At 37.6% G+C, this 21,061-nt stretch overlaps 1 protein-coding gene across 1 annotated transcript in view; it reads left to right on the forward strand.

The window, feature by feature from the left end:
* The first annotated feature begins 1,014 nt into the window (after nucleotides 1–1,014).
* The window catches only part of PTPRM (protein tyrosine phosphatase receptor type M), a 1,090,562-nt gene continuing 1,070,515 nt past the window's right edge, over nucleotides 1,015–21,061 (forward strand). Inside the window, exon 1 of the mRNA XM_074202077.1 lies at nucleotides 1,015–1,452. Coding sequence (XP_074058178.1) covers nucleotides 1,380–1,452 — 73 coding nt within the window. The 5' untranslated portion in view covers nucleotides 1,015–1,379. The remainder of the gene's footprint in view (nucleotides 1,453–21,061) is intronic.

Raw genomic sequence — 21,061 nt, forward strand, 5'->3', positions numbered from 1 at the left:
CTAGCAGGATAACAATGACAGGTATTTCCGCACGCACTGGTCTCAGGCTGTCTAAAACCCAAGCTCCGGGAGCCGAATGTTGGGAGTCTGGTTGTTTTTGCTCTGTTGTAACCGGGCATTTGAGTTCAAAGCTAATCTCTATTTGATTCTCTGAAGATGTTATGCTCTTGGTGGATTCTCTTCCCCATTGCATCCTTCTGAGCACCTCCGTAGTGGGGAAGAGGGAGGAGGTGCCCCCGCACCCCGGCGGACCACAGCAAAAGTCTCCTCTAGCTTGCGTGTTTCTGTTTGCCACCCCTGCTGTAGGGGATGTGGAGCCTCTAACTTTTTGGGTAAAGCTTCCATCTCTTACTAAGTGTGCAGAGAGGGTCCTGAGGCACAGTGCCTCCAGGGTGGGCTGCCCGCGACAGGATTTGGGAACCCCGGGCCCCTCTACTCTCATTTGGCTTCAGAAAGTGTAGCTTCCTGTGACCCGGGAGGCACTGCACAGCTTCTCCCCGAAGCCAGCTGCAAAAATAGAAAACGGAGGGGGAGGCAGGAAAAAGGAAAAGAGGGGTGGAAAATGCATTTCCCCGCGCTTCTGCGGCGCGCGAGGCTCGCAGGCGGCCCCAGCAGCAGCTGCTCCGGCCTCTGAGATCCCCAGACAGCGGCGCTCCCGGAGCGCCCTTGGAGAGCGCGGCGCGGCGAGGGAGGGCACGGCCCGGGTCCGGGGGGCGGCGGGGGAGCCCGGCCCCGGTCCTGTCCGGCCCGGCCCGGCCCGGTCCGCACACGCCCTCTAGCGGGGCAGCCGCGGCGCCGGCGAGCCTGGGCGTGACGTGGGAGCTCTCTTTAGCCTGCCTGCCGGGGGCACCGCGAGTCAGTTGGGGGAGAAAGAGGCAAGAGCGGACGGAGCGGAGCCCCGGCAGCTCAGCGCCCCGGGAGGCGAGGGGCGCCGGCGCGCAGCGGGAGCTCTCCGGGGCCCGAACCGCAGGAGCGGCGGGCTGTGGGGGGGAGCGCCAAGAGCCACGGCCACGGCCACGGCCACGGCGGGCGCCTCCGCCGCGGCCAGAATCCCGAGCGGAGGAACCCAGGGAAAGGCGCAGGAGCTGCTGGAGGCAGCCGCGGGGAGGCTTTGGGCACCCCGACTGCAAGAAGAGCAAAGAAGCCATCTGGGGGGGGGGGGTGGCTGGGGCAGGGGGAGAGGTCTGAGGACCCTCTCTACCCCTTGCCCCGGGAGGCTCCAGAGTTTCGGACTTCTGCAACTGTTGCCACTTTTCTCTTTCCCTCCTTTCTCTCTCTTCAAACAAGCCACCCCCACGTCCCGTTTCACACCCCCCCCCCCACCCTGATCTACCCCAGCCCCGGGCAGCTTTTGGTGGGCCCAGCCTGGAATCAGAAAAATGGGGCGCGTTGGAACTTGGCTGGCGACTTTGCTTGGACTTTTGCTAACTGCCGGAGGGGAGACATTCTCAGGTAAGGAAAGCTCTTGTTTCTTTTTTTTGGTGTTTGGATTTTTGTTGTTATTTTTTCCTTGAGTCTCGGAGCTTGAGGACTGGAGTTCAAATGCGTGTGTGTGTGTGTGTGTGTGTGTGTGTGTGTGTGTGTGTGTGTTTGGGGGGACAACCCTTGAGTAGTCTGCAGTTTCCGGAAGAGTTGGAGAATGGGGGAGTTGAGTGCTTCAGCTGGGGGAGGGAGGGAGCAAGGCGAAGCTCCGGGCATGATGCCTTTTCCGTTAGACGGGCTGGGTTGAGCTTGTGGAGGAAAGGAAGGAGAGGAGGAGTTGGGGAGGCAAACTTGAGAGTCTCCGGCCCTAGCCGAGCCTCCCCCAAACAAGGACCCTCTTCCCTGGAGCACCTTGTCCCTCCCCTCCTCTCCCTCAAAGACACTGAGGTGGCACTGCTTCCGAAACACAAACAACCAAAACTTTTCTTTTTTTTTCTTTGTTTTTTTCTTAAGGGAAAAGTTTGGTATTGCAAAGAGGAGGCCATTGGGGGTTAAGTTTATGTGCGTTCGCCTCTGATCTCAGTGCACACTGTCTGGGGCAAGAGTCGCTCCGACTTACTGGGCTGGCGGCACGCTTTGCTCAGCTGGGATTTGGCAGCCAGCTGGCGGCTGCTGGGGGTGGGGGGTGGGGAACCAAGTCGCTCCCTCCGCCCCCTTCCCCGGGCCCCGATCAGCATCGGGCAAGACTGCTGCCGCGTGTCGGCCTTGGGAAAGGAAAACGGAAACTTCATCTCTCCCAGAGAGGGTTGGAAATCTCCCGGAGTCTGTAAAGCCCGCAGACACCCACCCAACTCCCTCCCTCACTCCCCCCAGACTCGAGGAGGCAGCAGCATAGAGGACTGCTTCCCCCTTTCACCATTCTCTTCTGCCCCATCTTCCAGTTAAATGGTGTTTCAGTATCCAGATGACAGCTGACCTATGTCAGGGTATACTGACCCTGATCCCCCAAGGAACTTCCTAGCTGGGAGGAGAGCAGGATACTGCCTACCGTTACTATGCAGGCTGACCTGCGTATAGGTATATATGACCACACACACACACACACACACACACACACACACACACACATAGAGAGAGAGAATCCAGTCCTGTATTTATATAGAGAGAGACCTAACCTCTAGAGATCATCCAGGAGTTCCTGGTGGAAGCTTTTGGATTGACTTAGTTTCAAATGTCATTTACATTTATCTTATAAAGTATCCCAAGCTAAATATACACACACAGTAACACTTATGTTTTGTGCTACATCTTTCCTCCTTTTGCTCTCTTTTTCCTCCAACTCCCCATAGAAAAATCCATGATGGATATTTGGAACTTTGATTTCCAAAGGTTTATAAGTTTAAGTGATGGATTCGAATAAGTTTAAGTGGCAGATATTCATAATTTTGCTTTTTAAAAAAATTCTCATGGAGGCAACTTCAGTCCTCATTAAGCACATTTATAGCAATTGCAGACATCTGGGCTTCTTTGCATCACTGACCTTTTGGAGACTACTAGTCAAGTTTGCTGAGAGTTGGTCTCTAATGCACATTGCTGATATGAAGTCAGTTCTCTTTACCATAGTTGGCAGTCAAGGAAAAGTTGTAGCTGAGTTTGAGGGAGTTTTGCTGATATGTGCTTTCTTTTCCTTCAAAAACCAAAACAACCTTTCCCCAATTTTCCAACCTACTTAGTCTATATAGTCAAATATACTATTTCTAAGTGTCTTTACTTAACATCCTGATCATTGTAGACATTATGATGGCATATAACAGGAGGATACAGAGGCATGCTGTTGGGAACTGATGCAAAGTTCTGTTCAGCATTCTTGACCATGAAGTTACCCAGTTAATGTATCATGAAAGTCACCAGCTACATTACTGTTTGAAGCTTAGTGTGTAAATTACAGAGGGCTTTTTCTTTATTAAGATCCATAATTTCCCTCTTGTGATTTGTTTAAAGTTATGCTACAGCACATGCAAGTTGAGTGGATTTTAAAAATTGGATGCATTAAAAGCGTTGCTATTTATGTAACATTCAGGTTTTTTTTTTTTTAAGTGGCCACCACTGTCAGTTTTCCTTCCTTGATTTGTACCTCAAATAAGTACCTTAAACTGAAATAACCTCTGAGCAACCATTTTGGAGAAGTATTTTTTTATTTTTACTTTTTAAGAATTGTTATCTTTAAATATTCTTTTGTGATTTAATGACTATGTATTATATTTGTTGACATTAAGCTTTGTTGCGAAAGCCAGAATTTTCCTTGAATATTTTGGAATGAATTAAAAGCTGAGATGGAACATAGCTTAAATGTATATGAGTAATGCCATGGTTCTCTTTGAGAATGAAAGATAAACATCAACATAGTTGTATGTATGTATACGCTATACGCATATACTTAAAGTGAAGATGTTGAACTATAAAAATGATTTTATTTCTACTTTCTTAAGATATATTTTATTTTGAATGCTTTTAGCACTTTGGATAGTAATGCCCTTTGAATTAGTTTATTGGTATACCATCTAGTGCTTTGGAGAAGCCAGGTATATTTGTTGCATTATAGATTTGAGCTAGAAATTATTTTTAGACAACATCTAGTCCAACTTTGTTCTTCTACAAAGGAGGAAATTAAGTTTTGGAGACATCTAGTGACTTGTCCAAAGTCACACAGGTAGCAAGTAGTTGACTCAGAATTTGAACCCAACTCTTTTGACTTGAATTTCAGTTCTTTTCCCAGGATGTCATGTTTTGGGGGGAAATCAGTGAAGAGGACCATCATCTTGAATTTTTGATGGACCAAAATTTTATTTCAAAATTTTGTCTCAAATGTTATAGCTGACTGCTTTCCACCACAAATAGACATGAATTGTTGAGGGCAGAACTTGTACCTCACACATGTTTCTATGTTCTGCAGCACCTGCTACATAGTTTCTTGCACATAGTAGGTGCTCAATAAAAATAAATAATAACCTCTAAATGCTTTAAAGGTTATTCAGATTTTACAATGACTAAAGGAGATGAAGGGGGCGGGAAATAATTTTTCAAGCTATGCTTTGTTAATAATTATATTTTCATCTAAAATGAATTCTTATTTATTTTATTCATTTTAATTTATATATTTTATTATTTTACTTATTTATTACTTTATTATTTCATTTTATTATCAGATCTTATTTGATGTACTTGATAATATATAGCAGTACTTAAACTTGTAAATGTTTGGAAAACTCATTCTATGGAACTAAGATTTCAGAATGGGAACTTTATTTTATTTTTATTTTTTTAGGTTTTTGCAGGGCAAATGGGGTTAAGTGGCTTACCCAGGCCACACATCTAGGTAATTATTAAGTGTCTGAGGCTGGATTTGAACTCAGGTACTCCTGACTCCAGGGCCAGTGCTCTATCCACTATGCCATCTAGCTTCCTCTGAACATTTTTTTAATCAAGCTTCCATGACATCTGAAATCAGCTGGATATTCATCCAGAAATGATAAAGATGAAATTTTAGATTAATTCCTGAGATCATCTCTCAAATGATAGAACAGATTTTTTTTCATAATGATAAGGTAAAACACACCAATTTTTTTTTAAAAAATTATAATTTTGATCTATTAAGAAGCTGTTTCATATAAATATTTTACTTTTAGAAGACTTTTCATGGTACCCTACTATGTTTGGTTCCCCAAGTTTTTGATAATCTTTAAAAAAAGATTCCCGAAAGTGTATACAGTCAAAGAGTAAGGGCTGAATAGAAATTCTTCTGCTTTTATGTGAAATTCTATTTTACAGATTGAGAAAATCAAATAGTTGGCAAATAGTTGGTAAAATATTTCTCTTTGACACAATGCTTTTATTTCAAAGTTAGAGGTTCTGTCTATTCTGGATGTCTATTGTTAAATCTATTAGCTAGTAAGACTGATTTGTTGAACTTTATCAAATAAAGAGAGAAACCATTGTTTTTAGCAATAGCATTTTGAGAATATCTATACATTCTATAGCACTGAAGATTTCTAGAAAAAAATTGATAATGTAAATGTCACTTTATAGTTACACAGTTTTTTCTCAATTTAAAAGAATTATTCTAAACAATGATTTTTGACATATATCTCAAATCCTTTAAATTCTGAATATGATACAATAATTCTTCGGTTAAGGGTGTGACCTAGGGTCAAGTCTTTTAATCTCCTTGGGCCTCAGAGCTCTTATCTTTTACATGAGAGTTCTGAACAATCTGGGCTTTGAGGTATCTTCCAATTCTAGCGCTCTGAAAGAAGTTAGTTTGTTATAATTTAGACATTTTATGATAACTTTTGCAAAAGTAAGTGCTGTCATATAAATTTTTTCTCAGTGTAATGAGAGAAAATTCCAATAATCTATAGGAAATGACATAATGTGGGATTGTCAGTAATAGTGAGGAAATGTATTATAAATTATTATGAATAATAACAAAAGATCTCATGTGCTTTTTCTTAATGAATCCTGACCTTGTGGAAGGGTAGGTTATGTAAATCTGAAGAATCAGTAAATTGAGTTTTGGACAGATGAGTGACTTCCCATGGTCACAGGACTAGTAAGTGTTGTCCTTAGATCAGTTGTCCTACAAGTAGGTCCTCAGACACCCAAAGTGACCTTTCTACTCTATGACAATCCTGTTTCCCTTTTATTGTTTGTTTCACTTCTACCCAGTCATCATGATTGAGACATTGGGATACAAATTATATGGAGGAAGAAAAATTTAAGTTTAGGGGCTGAATATTTCATCCAATAAATGGAAATGTTGCTAGTTTATCAGAATTGTCATAACATGGCTATTGGTACAAATAAAGTATTAAAACTTTTAAATTAATTCTAAGGATTATATAATTTAGAACTGGAGGGAGGTCAGAAAGTGACCTAGTTTAATCTGCTCCTTTTGCAGATTTGGAAACTGAGGCCCAGAGAGATTAAGGCACTGGTCAAGACTCATTCTGGTATTAAGAGCCCCAGTATTTGAACCCAGATTATCTGACTCCAAATCCCACACACCACTGTACACTTTGGAAAAGGACTTCCTTTAAAACTATCCTTAGTATTTTAAGACATGCTAAAGCCTCAAGAAAAATTATTAGCCTGTTTAAAAACTGTCAGTGATTTCAAATTTTGGAAACAGGAAAAAAAAAAACAAAGAAAGGATCTCATAAGAAAGCAAACCCCTTTTCACTTAAATTTCTGTATTGCATAGATTCTTCAACCAAGTCAACAAAAAACCCGAGTAGCAAAACAGCATAAAGAGGAGATTGGTGTTAGGGTGTGGAAGAGGAAACTTTTAGTCATTCACTTCCTTAGAACTGTAGCTATGTCTGTGGATACCACAGCTAAAGCTAAGGCATAATTAAGGGAGAGAACAAAAAGGAAGGAAATAGATGGATAGAAGATGGGAGATGAGTGATTAAAAAAATCTGTAATAGATGTGGTAGAAAATAGCATAAAACTGTTAGAAAAAACTTTATAAATGTTGTCTCATTTGATTCTCACATCAACCCTGGGAGATAAGTGGGATATGCAGAATAATTTTCATTTGATTTAGGCCTCATGAAACTCCAAAGCAGAGTTTGATTCCACCATGATCATTTAGTGACACCAGTTAATATTTCATTTAAGTGAATATTGTTTGCAACACACTAAGTGCTGGAACTTTGTAGATGATATTAGTAGTTTGAGTCAAATAGGATTTAGTTCCAAAACCAGTATCATCATCGTGGTTGTTCAGTCATTTTCAGTTTTCTTGGCAAAATTACTGGAATAGCTTGTCATTTCCTTCTCCAGCTCACTTTCCAGATGAGGAAATTGAGACAAATAGGGTTTAGTGACTTGCCCAGGGTCACAAAGCTAGTAGGTGTCTCAGGACAGATTTGAATAAAAGAAAGTGACTCTATTCATTGTGCCACCTAACTGTCCCTACCATAGCATCTCCCCATTAAAGAAATGGCTTCAGATGAAGTAATGATAAAATAATGATAAAATTCATTCATTCAGCTCTTAACTTTTGAGCTAAAACCACTCAAACAGTAAAGAAAAACACGGTGATTTTACTGCCATGAATGCTGATCTTCTGGACTTTCCTAAGCCATCACTTGTGACAGATGATGTAATAATAACCTTATCTGGAGAAGATATCAGATTATTACAGGCTTTAGTTAGTGCTTAAAATGAGAAAGAAATTGTTTTCTATCTGCTATCAATATCTGCTAATATAATTGTAGCCATAACATTGATGGTAATAATTTTAAATTGTGACTGAGGTGATAGAGATTTATTTAATATATCATGCTTACTTGTTCATATTCTTTAGCAAGCTAATGATAAAACCTTTCAAAAAAGTCAGAATGTATTTTAAAGTCTATATATTAGTAATTTTTAGAAACCTTCAAACCAGTGATCTTTTTTAGTAGAGAAATGGGAAATTATACTCACAATTGAAATTATATTGTACAACTATGAATTTTTGTTGTTTGTATTTTATAGTTAGCTTTTATTTTCATTAATATTTTTATATCTGTTCTATATAATGATAACATATATAAAATAGAATTGTTTTTTCTATAGTCGATCAGAGTGTCTTTTTTCTAATTTTTAATTAAATGGAAGTATGGTTTCACTGAACAGATTCTTTAAAAGTTTAATTCTAATTCTAATTATGATTATGATTATTATTATTGTTATTATCATTATTATTTAGACTTGCTTCCCTTCAAACACAGCTAGCAGTTGAATCCCTATTCCTCCTGCTGTGATCTGCTGCTGATCACTAGGTGTAGCTGCATCTCCAAATCCACCACTCTAAGCCAAGAAATACATGGTATTATATATACACAGAGCTTACTGGGCTAGGTTCACTTGCAGTCCAAGGAATGTAAAGTATTTAGTATTTTCTTAACCATATAATATCTCAATCTGCTTGCATGACTGTCTTTGAGGGAATATAAATTTTAACTCTTTATTGCACAATAATTGACCAGATTATGGCGAAGTTCAGATTTTCGAATAGCACATTGGCGTGACTGGTATTGGACTACTAGAATTTTTTTTTGACATTTGATATGTTGCTGATGGTTTATATATAGCAGTTGTAACTGGGAGGGATAATATAGGTTTGCCAACTAAGTGAGGTTACATGTTAACCTCAATTAGTCTGGCCTGTAGTGTGCCCGAGCAAAATTCAAGTAATGCCTGGCTATTTTAAAACACATTAAGCTTTTCTTGTATTCATTTAAACTTAGACTCATTCAACCATTATTTAAGGGTCTACACTGTGCTGAGCACTGTGTGTGTGTGTGTGTGTGTGTGTGTGTGTGTGTGTGTGTGTGTGTGTGTTGGGTGAGGATGGTGAAAAGTTATGAATAAGACATGATTGTTGTTGCTCAATTGTTTCACTATTTTCTGATTCTTCCTGACCCCATTTGGTGTTTTATTAGCATAGGTATTGCAGGGGTTAATTTTACAGGTAATTTTACAACTGAGGAAACTGAAGCAAACAGGGAGAAGTGTCTTCTCCAGAATCACACAGCTAGTAAGAACGTGAGGCCAGATTTTGAACTCAGGGAGGAGAGTCTTCCTGACTCCAGACTCCACATTCTATCCACTGGACCACCTAGCCTCCCCATTACCATTCTTTATAGGGGAGGTTAGAGCAGTATAAACTTCCATACTTAGCATATTTGTGATAGAGATGTGAGCACTAGCAGTAAAATTCATAATCTCTCCAAGCTTCCTTGTAGTTTGAGGTTCTTGACTATTTCTTCTCATAAATTTCCTTTAAGTCCCCACCAATGTGCTTACTCTAACTAGTTAGACAAGAACATCCTAGTTCAAGTAAAGGCATTCATTTAATGATATAGCATAGTTATAAAAATAAGAACAAAACATTTTATTTTTTTATTTGAGCCCACTCATATAAATACTGAGACTGAGGCTGTCATGGAGTTGTAATTAATCAACAAGTATTTAATAATTGCATGATATATGTTTTACTATGTGCTGTGATCCATTCATGTTTTCAAAAAGCTTATATTCAAATGTAAAGACTATATATAAGTATCATACATATATGCATACATGTATATACAGATACATACATGCAATGAGTACTGGGTAAACTGTTTGGGAATGAAAGAGGGCATTAGTGACTGGGAGTTCAGGAAAGGTTTAATATAGAAAGTTTCAATTGAACAGAATTTTTAAAAAATTGTTTATTGTTTTCATTCATCTGAACATGTATATTTTTGGTTACAAAATTTCCTTCCACCCTCCCTTTCCACTCCCCATCAGCAAAAAGTCAGGTTAGCATTGTACATACATATTTTGATAAACATGTATACAGATTAGTATTAGTTATTTTCAGTATGAGGAATTAGGATTAAGGGAAAGAGATAAATAAAAGCTATTTTTTATAAAGTGTTCATCAGATTCTGGAGAGTTGTGTGTGTGTGTGTGTGTATGTTTTGTTTTATTTTGTTTTGTTTTTCTTCCTTTGTATGGGGATGTTATTGTCCATAGCTGGTCTAATAGGGTTGTCCTAGCTCTCTGAACTGCTAAGAGGAGCTGCTTACATCAAGTTTGTTCATCTCACAATGTTGTTGTTGATGTGTACATTGTCCTCTTGGTTCTACTCCTTTCCCTCAGCATCAGATCATGTAAGTCATTCAATGCTTCTCTAGAGTGACTTTTATGGTTTCTTATAGAACAATAATATTCCATGGTATTCATGTACCATAACTTGTTTATCCATTCCCAATTGATACGCATCCCCTCAGTTTCCAATTCTTTGCCTCTACAAAATAGGCTGATATGAATAGTTTGGAACATTGTAGGACTTTCCCTTTTTCTAAAATTTCCTCTGGATATAGACAGAATTGGAATTGCTGCAATTGAACAGAATTTAGAAAGAAATGAAGACAGAAGATGGAAAAGATGAAAAGTGAGATAGGAGTGAATTCCAGACATATACTGTAGTTAGTGCAGAAGTTGAGTAGACCAGAGTTAGAGTGTTATGTATGGGGATCATCAGAGAGGCTGGTTTGGCCAGACTGGAGAGAGCAGTAAAAGAAAATAACAAGAGCAGACACACACACACACACACACACACACACACACACACACACACACACACATCACAGAGACACACACAGGGATAAAGTATGTGATATATATGTTTGGGAAATATGTATGACCAAGATACCCTAATAGAAGTCTGTGTGACCAGGATATAAAGAGAGACAACTTATACCTTCAATGATCCAGAGCTCCATTTTCTTCTAGAGAAATTCTTCTTGGGGTGACTAGGTGGTGCAGTAGATAGAGCACTGGTCCTGGAGTCAGGAGTACCTGGCTTCAAATCTGGCCTCAGACACTTAATAATTATCTAGCTGTGTGGCCTTGGGCAAGCCACTTAACCCCATTTGCCTTGCAAAAACCTAAAAAAAAATTCTGTGCAAAGAAGATTCACCATATGTCTCATCCAGTTGTTCTTCAGTGTTCCCTAATACTCTGTCCAACAACCACAAGGAAATCTGTGGTTAGTAAGTCTCTCCCCTGGATGAGAGGACTACAGTTTTACCCATCAGTTCCTTCTTCTACCTCCATCATTCAGTTTTGTGGGTACTGTGGTGAATAAGCTTCTCCTGAGTATGGAAGAGCTATAGCTCTCTTGAGCCAACTGTTTCAGCTCTTTGGCTATGAAGCCATATTTCAGCCACTGTCTATGTAATTCCCCTCCTCAGGCAGTGTGCTCACAAGTGCTAGAGGAAGAGCAGGGTAAGATTGATCTTGTTTGCTCTTTGAATATTTTCTCCTCTGACTCAAAACAACTCATATGACTTATAGGCAAAACCCCATTTTTACTTTTTAGTTCTTATTATGCCTGCAGTGTCTGAGGCAAATGTTCCCAGGGCTCTACTTCCTCCCATGGAAGATGGGTCAGTTGAAACTAATGAAAGTTGCTGCATCAACCTTCCCTTTTAATGTTCTCTTTCTTCATGTAGAATCACAAAGTCTGATGACTTTTGCCTTCCTTCCCTTTTTTAAGGTTTAAAATAAATATATTTATTTATTTTTGAATTTTACAATTTTTCCCCAAAACTTGTTCCCCCCCAACCCCCACAGAAGGCAGTCTGTTATTCTATACATTGTTTTCATGCTATACATTGATCTAAATTGAATGTGTTGAGAGAGAAATCATAGCTTTAAGAAAAAAAATAAAATATAAGAGATAGCAAGATTGCATAATAAAATAAGGGTTCTTTTTAAATTAAAGGTAATACGGGTGGCTTGGTTCACAGTGGATAAAACACCAGCCCTGGAGTCAGGTGTACCTGGATTCAAATCCAGTCTCGGACACTTTATAATTACCTAGCTGTGTGGCCTTGGGCAAGCCACTTAACCCAATTTGCCTTACAAAAAACTAATAAATAAATAAATTGATTAATTAATTAATTAATTAAAGGTAATAGTCTTTGGTCTTTGTTCAAACTGCAGTATTCTTCTCTAGGTACAGATGCTATTTTCCATCACAGACACCCCCAATTTGTCCCTGATTGTTGCACAAATGAAATGAGCAAGTCCATTAAGGCTGATCATCAGCCCCATATTGCTGTTGTGGAGTGCAATGTTCTTCTGGTTCAGGTCATCTCACTCAGCATCAATTCATGCAAATCCCTCCAAGCTTCTCTGAATTCCCATCCCTCCTGGTTTCTAATAGAACAATAGTGTTCCATAATGTACATATACTACAATTTGTTCCGCCATTCCCCAGTTGATGGACATTCACTCAATTTCCAATTCTTTGCTACCACAAATAGAGCTGCTATGAATATTTTTGTACAAGTGATGTTTTTTTTTTTACCTTTTTTCATGATTTCTTCAGGGTATAGATCCAGTGGTGGTATTGCTGGATCAAAGGGTATGCATGTTTTTATTGCCTTTTGAGTGTAATTCCTAATTACTCCAGAAACGTTGGATGAGTTCTTAGCTCTGCCAATAATGGATTAGTATCCCAGATTCCTCACATCCCTTCCAACATTGATCATTGTCCTTTCTCACATTGGTCAGTCTGAGAGGTGTGAGGTGGTACCTCAGAGACACTTTAATTTACATTTCTCTAATAAGTAATGATTTAGAGCAATTTTTCATATGACTATGGATAGCTTTGATTTCCTCATTTGTAAATTGCCTTTGCAGAGCCTTTGACCATTTGTCAATTTGACTCAGTTCTCTATATATTTTAGAAATGAGTCCTTTGTCAGATATACTAGTTGTAAAAATTGTTTCCCAATTTGCTACATCTCTTTTGAGCTTGGTTACAGTGGTTTTGCTGTACAAAAGCTTTCTAATGTAATCAAAATAATGTAGTTTGTTTTTAGTGATGTTCTCCATCTCTTCCTTGGTCATAAACTGCTTCCCCTTCCATAGATTTGACAGGTAAACTAAACTATTTTTTGATTTCCTACTTTTCTTATAATATTGTCTTTTATGTCTAAATCCTGTATCCATTTTAATCTTATCTTGGTATATGCTGTGAGGTATTGGTCTAATCCAAGTTTCTGCCACACTAACTTCAATTTTCCCAACATTTTTTATCGAAGAGAAAGTTTTTATCCCAAAAGCTGGACTCTTTGGGTTTATCAAACAGCCAATTACTATAATCATTTCCTGCTATTGCACTGTCTATTCCACTGATCATCCACTCTATTTCTTAGGCAGTACCAGACAGTTTTGATGACTTTATAATATAATTTTAGAACTAGGAGGGCTAGGCCACCTTCATTTGCACCTTTTTTTTAAAACCCTGGAAATTCTTGAATTTTTATTTCTTCATATGAATTTACTTACAATTTTTTTCTAACTCATTAAAGTAGTTTTGGGGGGAATTTTGATTGGTAGGGTACTAAATAAGGAGTTTAATCTAGGTAGAATTGTTACTTTTATTATATTAGTTCAGTCTATCCATGAGCAGTTGATATTTGCCCAGTTTTTAAAATCTGATTTCATTTGGGAGAGAATTGTTTTGTAGTTGTTTTCAGAGTTTCTGAGTCTGCCTTGGCAGGTAGACTCCAAAGTATTGTATATTGTCTGAGGTTGTTACTTGAATGGGATTTCTCTTTATAGCTCTTTCTGTTGCATCTTGCTAGTCATATATAGGAATGATGAAGATTTAAGAGGGTTTTTTATATCCTGTGATTTTGCTAAAGTTGCTAATTATTTTTAGTAGGTTTTTTTAGATGATTTTTCAGGATTCTCTAGGTAAACTATCATGTCATCTGCAAAGAGTGAGACTATGCAAAATAGGAGCATAAGACTGGGGAAGGCTCTCATTTTACTGCTGGGGAAGTTGAAGCCTAAAAGTGCTGGGATTTGAGCCCTTATTTTCTGACTTAATCTAGAATACTTTCCACAGGGAAATCATTGAATATTTTTGAACAAGACAATGCCATGAGAGCTGTACTTTAGGATGGGCACAATGTATGGCACATAATAAGACTCTTAATAAACACTTGCTGATTGGCACTTATTAAAAGTTTACTAATTGCCATTATATACTAGAGTCATGCATACTAGTTAGAAGAATATTACAATTTCTAATCATGGTTTGAATTAGGGGAATGGTAGTGGAAGAGAGTAATAAGTAAAAGTGATATAACTTTGAGGATGGATACAAGGGTCAAGGGAGAGAAGGAAAATAAAACTGCTGGTTTGAGCCTGAATTATAGGGTGAATGACAATTCTATAAATTGAAATAAAATGTTAGAGGAGGAATGGGTGTGTGGTTTCACCTGTATACACAATTCTTCTCCCATTGGCCTCTTTGTTGAACATCTTCTATGACTAATATATATATATATATATATATATGTATATATACACATATATGTGTGTGTTTACATATATATGTATATATACATATATGTGTGTATATACATACACACACACACACACACACACACACACACACATATATATATATATATATATATATATATATATATATATATATATATATATATATACATATATATACTGGGGTGTGCTGTAGTTGATTCAAGAAGCCAAGTGTTAAATTTTCAGAGTGAGCATTTCCACTTCAGAAATCGGCAAACCCTACAAATTAGAACTTGGCTTGCTATTTTGTTGATTTTCTAGACCTAAGAAAGTGATGAGAACATGTTAATAATGCAAATTAAATCAAGACTGTATTATGCAATACATTTTGATTTTGAGTATGTTGATTTTGAGGCACTGGTGAGCTATCCAGGTGAAGATGTCCAATAAACTGTTGACAACTACCCTCTGAACTAGGAGTACAGTTATTCCTTCTTAGTGGTACAGCTCCCCTGAAATCTGGAAAATCTGGAAAAAAATTTTTGGACCTCCCTTTGTATCAGAGAAGAAGTATGAATTTTTTTTTCATTTTCTCTTATGGGTCTTATAAAATTTGGGCCAAGTATTTGGTCATAGGATATATTATATAAGACTATACATATTTTTTTAAATCTCACTTTATTTTTTATTTTATTATTTTTTAGGTTATTTATTTATTTTGGCAAGGCAATGGGGTTAAGTGGCTTGCCCAAGGCCACACAGTTAGGTAATAATTAAGTGTCTGAGGCCACATTTGAACTTAGGTACTCCTGACTCCAGGGCTGGTGCTCTATCCACTGCACTACCTTAGCCACCCCTATACATCTTTTTATGCATTCTGAGTTTCCAAGTTATTTTCTGTGTCCTCTGTTAGATTTCATATGTTGTCTGTGACTTCCACAAAACTCCCACAAAATTCATGTTCAATATAGCAACCCAGGCTATATATTGAAATCAAAATGAGGAAAATCTTGATGTGGAAGAGACTACTGTAATGTACTAGTATATGTTGAGGATTTGCATGTGCCAGTAAAAGGAATCTTATAGCTCCAGAGGAACTTCTAGGCAGTTTTACCTTCTTAGGGGTGGGGGCTAGAGCATGCAGAGCACAGAACTGGGACTGGTCAGCTTCTAGTGAGAAACTATAATTTGTCATTCTCTAGTACAAGAGCATGGATTTGAGTAGTTTGAAATTGATAAAAGGAAGAGTGAGTGCAATACATGGATGTAGTCTTGGGATCTGAGGAAGTCCCAAGTTTCTCCATCTTCATATGAATGCTGGATTTCTCTGAAAGCTTTGAATCAGCTGATGCCCTGGTGAAGAATCTGTCTGCACTCCCTGACAAAAAAGCACAATGGTTGTATCTCTCTAAGGCTGCCAGAATGGTTGGCACAAGGATCCAGGGCTCCAGTATTTACCATGGAGAGTTTACTGTTGGTCTACGAAAGACTGGGTACCCTTTCCCACCCTAATTCTTTGTGACCAGAGGCTGACTGAGGGGAGTTCCCTCTAAACTGGTTAGAACAAAAGATAAAGACAGATGAAAATTCAATCCTTAGATAAAGAAGAGATAAATTTGGGGCTTATAAATAAATGAAATGGTGAGAATCAGTAGATCCAATCAGGGCTGGAATGGAAAATGAGAACACAAGGAGGGCTGAGGACAGGAACCCTGTATAGAGGGTAAAGGAGGAATAAAAGTAATTGAATGAAATGGTGGAGAAGTCAGTGACTTGGAGAGCAAGGGAGGAGATTACTTTACGAAGGAAGTAATGGTGATCCACAATGTTAGAAGCTTCAGAGAAGTCAAAGAGGCTAAGAACTCCAAAGAAGCAAATGCATTTGTTGTTAATCACTGATGACTTTGAAGGAAACAGAATAGAGAGGTGGTGAGTGTAAGCCACTATTTGAGGGTTTTGGCTATGGGGTGGGGGAGAAAGAGAGTTTGAAGTATGAATTAACCATGTTAACCATGGAAAATAAGAGGGACTCTTCACTTCTTCCACTAAGGAAGGAGGAGATAAGAGAAAATACAGAGAAATTTTGAGGAAAAGAAGGAGGAGGAGGAGGAAGTTACAGCTTTCCCAGGCAAAAATCATGCACAGAAAATAGAAGAATGAATTCTGAATCTGCTGTATACTAGCTCTGTGACCTTGGGTCACTCAAGGAAACTAAAGCTGTCTCCTTTTCTCTTAAATGAGAATAATAATACCTGCACTGTTTATCTCACAGTATACTTGTGAGAATGAAATGAGATAATGGATATACGGTATTTTCTAAAGCTTAAAGTGTTGTACAAAATGGGGGTGTTTTTTTAGAGTTGGGCGCTTGACAGACAAAAGAAAAGACGGTAGGAAACCTTTTCCTCCTTTGAAATAAAAACACCTAATTTTTTTTTCCTTTCCCAAGAATAAGGCAGTTAATATTGTTTTGTTTTTTAAAAACCTACAGTAAAACTAGAACTCAGCTGAGCTGAGAGGATGAATTGATGAGGGACCACAGGAAGGTCTCATCACTTTATAATGACCTATTGCTAATTAATGACCTTTTGTTAATTAAGGAGATAGACTGATGACCTCTAAGATTAAAAAAGGGGGGAGGGATGTTTTCAGGATATTTAGATTCTCTAGGGAGATGCAGCGAAAGACTTGTCAAAATTGATATAAGGTTTTTTAGTCTCCCTGGGAAGAGAAGACTACTGTTTAACAAAATAATTTAATTCAAAATGCAATGATCCAAGTGGAGGCAAGGCATTTACTATTTATGGACCACAAAATATAAAAGCTTATAAAGCATCAGTTTGTTTTCAGATGAGTGAATATTCATTTTAATCTTATTTTCCTGTTCAATATGTAGGAAGTAGATTTATTATGTACACTGCAAAGCATATGTATTTAGTTCCGTTTACTATTAGCTGCAGTTAGAAATGCTTTGTCTTGAGACTTCACTTCCCAGGCTAGTTTAAGAGCTGGGGAGTGAGAAGCCTTTAATACTCACAGGTATGCTGCTGTTAATAGTAATGACATGTAGATAGTCGACTGAATCTCAGTCTTTTTAAACTCCATGTTGTTGATTACATTAGACTACTTTTCAGAGAATGGGTTTAGAACATTATTCCATTTAAAAGAAATGGTTAGATTTGCTTAAAAAATTACAAACAAATGCTTGCTTTAAAGATCCTGCCTTTGAGAAAAATGCATATGTAAATCAAATAGTTGATACTTGTTTCTCTTCCATGATTCTCTCTCTTTTCTAAATATGTACTGTCCCTCAAGGACAAAATTTGTGATTTCATTCATTCAACATTTAAGCAACAACTCTGCATAGTGACTATTCTAGGACCTGAGGGAGATGCAAAAATAATAAAATTTAGGGCTTACCCTCAAATAATTTACATATAGATAATTTATATGTAATATAGATAGGTCTTACCATTATCCTATCTTATTTTACTTATTTTATATATATATATATATATATATATATATTTGTATTGCATGATAGAGAGATAGAATGATAAAACTAAATTTAAAGGATGCATATCCAGTTTTTCATGACTAAAATTAATTCAAAACTGGAAAATCACATTTGGAATTATATTAAGTATACTGTTAATTATTATGCTGCCCAATAATCATCACAATACTTTTCAACATATTTCAGAGATGTGACATATTTTATTCTAGGGGGGCTTTAGTTACCATAGTAATAATAAAAATAAAAATAATGATAATAATTGTAATTATAATATAATGACTAACATATAGAGAGCTTTTTAAAGTTCGCTAAGGGTAAGCTATTTTTAATCATGATATTTATTCTGATTCTTGTCTTTCTATTTCTGATGCAGTAAAATTTATTTTGTCGACATTATGTGTATCTTTACAATGGTTCTAAGTTATGTTCGGTAATGCCTCATTTATCCAGTGTGGGAATAAGGTATTCCACTCAAGTAAACTTTCTTTAAGTATACTGTAAGTAGCAAAATATCAAAAAAATGACCAATTTGTGATGGAAATAATTACAACATATAATCTACTTCCCTTCTACCTGAATAGAGATTATCATGAATTTTCAAGTCAGGGTCTTCAATATAATATCCATTTCTGTGATGATATAGTCATGGTTCCCCCCACCCCATCCCTTCAGTTTTTCTGTTTTTTTCCCCCTTAGTATGAGACTGTCGGCTGCAGTTTCATCTAATGCCAGTGTGCCTGCCTGCCTCTAACAGCCTCCTAACCTTTATCCTATCAAAGTCTGCTACTTTTAATTTGTGGCCAGAGTAACTATAACCAAAGTTATTTAAAGATGTATATTAAATCATGAAGAATGTTGCTGAAAAGCTGAGGGCCTAAAGAATAAAATGTATGCTTAGTACAGGATTTTGTGGGAGCTATTTCAGCTATTCTCCTGCCCTTTTTACTTCTGAGTGATCACAATTTTAGGCCTCCCTAATTTGGCTCCAATCCAGTTTTTTAGCTTCATTTCATATTACTTCTCTTTAGGTACACTGTGTTCCAGCCAGAGTGTACCACAATTTATTCCCTGAACTTGTCCTGCATATCCCTGTCTTTACTCATTTTTGCAAACCAATTTCTCCACCTAGAACAGCTTCTCCCTGCACCTATTCCTCTTCATAGGAACACAGATTCAGAACTGGAAGAGACCTCAGAAGCCATGTAGTCCAAACCTCTTTATTTTACAAATGAGGAAGCCGAGGAAGAAATACTCTTCTTCTTTCAAGGCCCTATGAAATTTTCCTTTCATCCTTTGTAAAAATGAAACTGATCACTTTTTCTGCAAATTTTCCCTGCAGATTTGATATGAATCTTCCCTTTGCTCCTGATATATTATGCCCTCTAGTATATTGTTTGAATATATACAATAATATATATGTAATATATAATATACTTGTAGCCACTATTACTTTATATTATGAGGTTCTTAAGACCTACCATGGTAGGTCTTTTTATCATTTTTTCTATTCCCAGTGCTTTTGAGACAATAAACTAGAGAGCAAGATATTGTAATACTTGAGGCAAGAGGTGGTGAATAATTGAAAGAAGTTGGTGGTTTTGAGAGTGGAGAAATATTATGGAGCTGTAGACAAGAAGATCTTTCGAACTGATTGAACACCTGGGGAGAAATAGTGAGGAATAGAGGATGAATCTGGGAGAGTGATTGGAAGCATGATGACCACTTTGACAGAGAAAAGATAGTTTTGGAAGGATTTGGGGAAAAAGATTATGGAATTCTATTTTGAACATGTTGAATTATAAGCATTTGTTTGACTTCATTTCAACATGAGAAAACTAAATTTATCAAATCTCACAATGCTCTTGTTTCAGAGTTCTCTCTCTGCATATTATCATGTCGTTGTAATTTCCTGTACTTAGCATCTGACTAAGTTGAAAGGTGTAAAACCTCATGTAAATCTATTGCCTGTGCATGTTAGTAGTCTCTTAGGCAAACACTAGTGCTGCTACTTAGGTCAGTAGTAATTTAGTTTAAAATCCACAGCTCCAGGTAGAAGTGTATAGGTCTTTATGGGTTGATGGTAATTACCCTGAGGAGAACAAATTGCATTTCTTTTGAGGTTCTACCAAGACTCATAACTCAGAGCATATATGTCTACCCTCATGGGGTGCAACAAAACAAAACAAAAATCCATTGCTTGATTGTCTTTATGTAATTATATCATGGGAAGGAGACCCAGGTGGCACATAAGTCTACAAGAAGTATGTGAATTGATTATTCATTTAACAAACTCTCAGGGTTGATGTGGGGAACATTAGATGTAGACTGTACATCAGCCAAGTCAAATTCTTCATGGACTGAATTATTAAGATTTTTATATGTGATTGTTTTTGTTATGAGTCTGGAGCCTATTCTTATGTCAGATTATGTCTCTATAATTACAGTGGAAGTCAGAGGAAAGGTATTAGGAGGTATACTTTTATTTACACACAATTGGTCAGGAAACTTGTGTAGAAATCAACCTGCTTTCAGAACTGGGACAGCCAACTTACAACCTTGCTAAGCATAGATAAAGGTCATTGAAGAGACCTGCATTGTAGTTCTGGTCCAGACACAATGACACTGGGCAAATTATTTTATTTTGGGGCTTCATTTTCAGTATCTATACAAAAAAGTGTGTTTGAAAGTCTTTTCTGGCTAAAACATTCAATAATTCTGTGAAATTGAAGGCAGATCTTTTGCCATTCTGTGAAGTTCAATACTTTGGTGATCTTTACCATTCATTTCATTTCTATTTGATTTTGCAAGACTATCTTTAATTAGAGAGAACATTTATTAAGGGCTTACTACTTGTTGAGAGAGGTCACTTGGGGGCATGCTGAGGAGGATGCTGGAGACCTGAGTCTGGCAGGGCAAGATAAGGTGAAAGGCTCACATATCTGAGCCAGGGGAGCCAAGGACAGGAGTAGGGGGTAGAGTTCAAGGTTAGTCCAAGTTTCTTCCCCAATAGGGAAGATAAAGTAATTTTTACATTAACAATAATTTATACTCATCAACATTTTGTTTTCAAAATATCTCAAATATATTACTGTATCTAATCCCCACAAGAACCCCATACTGTAGGCATAAAGCAAAAAGTATTATGTCCATTTTTAAGGGGGGAATTGAGCCTGGGAGAAGTTAAGTAAAGTGATTTGCCTAAAGTCACACTAACTGATGGCAAAGTTAGGA

Source organism: Macrotis lagotis, chromosome X (genome assembly GCF_037893015.1).
Source record: "Macrotis lagotis isolate mMagLag1 chromosome X, bilby.v1.9.chrom.fasta, whole genome shotgun sequence".
Taxonomy (NCBI): Eukaryota; Metazoa; Chordata; class Mammalia; order Peramelemorphia; family Peramelidae; genus Macrotis; species Macrotis lagotis.